At 36.7% G+C, this 4,585-nt stretch overlaps 1 protein-coding gene across 1 annotated transcript; it reads right to left on the reverse strand.

Annotated features, from left to right (window-relative positions):
• Positions 1–2,575: 2,575 nt before the first annotated feature.
• On the reverse strand, positions 2,576–3,235 carry LOC139841976 (uncharacterized). The gene has a single exon (XM_071832158.1). The coding sequence runs from the start codon at positions 3,233–3,235 to the stop codon at positions 2,576–2,578; it is 660 nt and encodes a 219-aa protein (XP_071688259.1).
• Positions 3,236–4,585: the final 1,350 nt, after the last annotated feature.

Genomic DNA, 4,585 nt, shown 5'->3' on the forward strand with positions numbered 1-4,585 from the left:
CCTAAAATAGAAACTTTCTAAAAATGGAAACCTGCTAAAAATAGAAACTTTCTAAAAATAGAAAGTACGTGTCCTTACGCTGTTCTGATCAAACCGAAGCATACTGAGTGTTGTTCTATGATTACTTGCAACAAGTACTATAACTATCATACTAAGACTTGACCTAAGTTAGTTATTTATATCGAACTACTTTATTTATAGGTTGGCGTTGTGATCATTCTTGATCACTTTACTTCGTGCAGTTCACATTTTCTATGATATTACTTCATTTTCGTTAAGGTGAGTTATAGTCCCATTTTTCTATTTGATATCTTTTGGGATGAGAATACATGCATTTTATTTTTTTATATTGGACACAAGTGGAAGTTGGTTTAAGTTATTCATTGTGAGTTAAACGAAAATATTCCCTAGCCTGGTAACTGTAATCACTGGTTTCTACTGGTGAACGCAAATCCTATGGATATATCTGTCGGGTTTGACAACCCCATTTCGTGCTAGTCGCGCTAGCAATTTTTGAAGACGGAATGTATTAGTACTTCGTAATTATTTGAAGATACACCTGTTCAGTGTATATTGAATTTGGTAAGGGTGAAATTGGTTAAGTGGTTACTAGGTGGCTCACGGGTTAATGGAATAATGTTTTATATGTTTTCGAGCATATAATTTTTGTGGTCCAAAATAAGGCTTTATGTTTTCAAACATAAATTTTTATGGTTTAAATTAAATATTGTTTGCAATATTAAACCTATAATTCACTCAACATTTTTGTTGACAATTACTCGCATGTTTTATTCTCAGGTTCATGATTGATTGCTTCTGCTGTGCTTAGAGAGTCTGCATATTTATGATGGCAGCTTTTGTTAAACATTAACTTGCATTCTATTTTGATAAATTAAATTATTGACTTTGTTTTGGTCAACTTTTGGTTAGGTGCTTATGTATGGTTTTTCTAAACTTACATATTTTGGGTAGGTTTCCTTTATAGGAAATTATTTTTAAATAAATAATGTAAGGTTATTTATTAAATTTATTTAGAGTTATGATCAAGCTGTGGGACCAAGATAACGATGGTCGTCAAGTGTACTTTGACGGGTCGTTAAAACCCTAGTGAAGCAGCTAAATCTGGCTTGAATCTTTGACAAATTGAACATTCTCTTATAAACTGCTTCACCTGTCTCCTTAACTTCTTCCAATAAAGAACAATGGTTATCCTTTGGATAGTAGCATTGACTCCTGAATGCCCCCCTTGTGAATCATAGTGATGGTGTTCAATTAGCTCTCTTCTCAAATCAGTATTTGCTCCTACTACTATTTTACCTTTCCTCTTAAGTACTTCACCATCCCAGCTATAATGCTTAGAACAGGAAGGATCATTCTTCAACTTAGTAATCAGTTGCTGCAGGTCAATGTCTTGTGCCACACTCTCTTTAATTCTCTGTAGTAAATCATGAGTGATAGTAGTAAAAAGCATGTGAAACAGTTGTCCACTACTTTGCAGTCTAGAAAGAGAGTCTGCAACTGCATTATCCACTCCCTTTTTGTATAGTATTTCATAATCATACCCTAACAACTTAGGTAGCCATTTCATTTGAGTTGGTGTAGACATCCTTTGGTCCAGCAGGTACTTAAGACTGATATGATCAGTTTTAATTTTGAAGTGCCTATCCAAAAGGTACCCTCTCCATTTCTCTAATGCATAGATCACAGTAATGAATTATTTTTCATAAGTAGATAGCACTTGATGTCTAGGAGCCAAAGTCTTGCTTAAGTATGCTATTGGGTGCCCATCCTGCTCTAGTACAGCTTCAATGCCCACCCCAGAGGCATCTGTTTCTACTGTAAATTCCTTTGAAAAGTTTGGCAGCTACAAAATTGGTGACTGCACCATTGCAAGTTTCAATTCTTCAAATGCTTGTGTAGCTTGCTCATTCCAGCTGAACCCATCTTTCTTGAGTAATTTGGTTAAGGGTTGAGTAATAGAAGCATACCCTTTGATAAACCTTCTATAATACCCTGTGAGACCCAAAAATCCTCTCAATTGCTTCAATGATTTGGCAAGTGGCCACTGCTGCATTACCTCAATTTTTGCAGGGTCAGTAGAAACACCTTCTGCAGTAATCACATGACCCAGGTATTCAACCTTAGGTGTTGCAAAGATGCATTTTGACTGTTTGGCATAAAGTGTATGTTGTCTCATCAACTGTAGCACCATATCCAAATGCTGCACATGTTCCTCCAAACTGAAACTATAAATGAGTATATCATCAAATAATACTAACACAAACTTTCTTAAGAACATCTTGAAAATTTCATTCATTAATGATTGAAATGTTGCTGGAGCATTAGTGAGTCCAAAGGGCATTACAAAGAATTCATAGTGCCCTTCGTGGGTCCTAAAAGCAGTTTTAGCAATATCATCATCAAACATTCTGATTTGATGATAACCAGACCTCAAATCAAGCTTTGAGAACACTGTTGACCCTCTAAATTCATCAATTAACTTTTCAATAATAGGTATTGGAAACTTATCCTTCACTGTCTGCTTGTTAAGCTCCCTGTAGTTAATACACATTCTTCAGCTGCCATCTTTCTTCTTAACCATTAATATAGGTGCAGAAAATGGACTCTGACTAGCTCTTATGAATCCTGTGTCAAGTAATTCAGCAACCATGGTTTCTATGGCATCTTTCTGGGCTGGAGGATTCCTATATGGTCTCACATTAATTGGAAATGTTCCATCCTTCAGGGGAATTCTGTGCTCATGACTTCTTTTTGGTGGAAGTTTAGTTGGTACCTTAAATATGTCAGCATATTTCTCCAAAAGTTGAGTAATTTGTGGCTCTACTTCCACCGAACTCTTATGTTGTGTGCTCATGTCATAACAGGTGACAGGATAAACACATAGACACACAGATGCCAGATAAGCCCCTTGTTGAGCACAGTTCTTGTCCAATTGTTTACCCTTGATCCACTGTAATGGTGCCTTTTTTGCTCCTCTTAGAACAATTCTATCTTTATTGTAAGTGAAAACCATCTTTAGTTCATCAAAATTCCACATGATATTACCCAACCTCTTGAGCCATTGTATGCCCAAAACCATGTCACAGCCCCTAATTGGTATAATCACCATATCATCAATAAATTCTTTACCATTCATTTGCCATTGAAACTTTTTGCACTCCCCAGAACTAGTAATCTTGTTACCCCCTGGTATACAGACCTGCATAGCATTCATTTTGCTAACTAAACATCCAACTTTTTTTTAGCAAACTCCACATCTAAGAAGTTATGTGTACTTCCAGAATCAATCAATATATGAATAACCTTCTTATTAATATGACCATAAACTCTCATAGTCTGGTAAGCAGTTGTTCCAGTCAAAGCATGTAATGAGATTTGTGGGGAGTACTCAATTACCTCATCTGGTATCTCAATATCTTCATGAACTGAAGTTGGTATTTGTGTTGCAGGTTCATCCATTCCACCTTCATCTAACTCATCATCTGCCAAAACTTCCATTGAATACATTTGCTCACTACACTTATGGCCTGGAGCATATTTTTGATCAAAATAAAAACACAGCCCTTTTGATCTCTTGTCTTCAAAATCTTTTTGTGATAACTGTTTTCTTGGTGCAGGGTTCTTGATAGTAGCATTGTAGGGTGTGGATGCTAAGGCCAATCTGTTTTTGGTAGGAGGTAGGGTTAATGTAGTGGTAGCAGTTTGTGCTTGGGTTCTTGTGTTGTAACCAGCGTAGGTGGTTCTTGGTGTAGGTAGTAATGGTGTGAATCTTTTCTTGGTGGCTGCTATTGAATCTTCTTGCAGCTTAGCCAAGCTAAATGCATCTTCTAGGGTTTTAGGTCTGAACATTCTCACTGTCAGTTCTATTTCTTTCTGCATACCAGCCAAACACAGACTAATGGCTTGCTTCTCACTAATGTCAACCTTATTGTGTAAGGTTTCAAATTCATCTTGATAACTTTGCATGGAACCAGTTTGCTTGAGGTTTTTTAATTCAGCCATTGGATCTTCATATACAGAACTAAATCTCTTTTGAATAGCTTCTTGATACATTTCCCAATCCACATCTTCTCCATGTAACTTGATGAATTGCTGATGCCAATGTAATGCTTTCTTGTAAAGATGAATGGATACAATCTTTACTTTTCTTCATCCTGGATGCCATCCACCATGAAAAATTGGTTGCACCTAAAAATCCAACCTTTCACATCATCACCATCAAACTTTGGAAATTCAACTTTGGTCATTCGTGTCATTTGATTTGCAGGTCTCCTTAGTTGACCCTCACCTCCCTGTATCTTTTGCAATTCTGCAGTAAGATATTTCTGTTGCACTAACATATTCTGAAATTGGGCAGCCATATCCTCCATCGTCTGTCGAACACCAGCCATGGCCGAATTAACTGCTTCGGTCACCATTTCTCTAGTTTGATCATCGCTTCTGGTAGCTATCGCGATCTCTTCTTCAATTCAATCAATTGATGAAATTGGATTCAATCAAGAATGAGTAACGAAGCTCTGATACCAATTGATATGGTGTTCCGAACTCAAGATTGAATTGGAGA

The sequence above is a fragment of the Rutidosis leptorrhynchoides genome, chromosome 4 (genome assembly GCF_046630445.1).
Source record: "Rutidosis leptorrhynchoides isolate AG116_Rl617_1_P2 chromosome 4, CSIRO_AGI_Rlap_v1, whole genome shotgun sequence".
NCBI lineage: Eukaryota > Viridiplantae > Streptophyta > Magnoliopsida > Asterales > Asteraceae > Rutidosis > Rutidosis leptorrhynchoides.

Bases quoted from the DNA above. Each gene is read 5' to 3' on its own strand.
- LOC139841976 (XM_071832158.1), bottom strand. From the start codon at position 3,235: ATGAATGCTATGCAGGTCTGTATACCAGGGGGTAACAAGATTACTAGT.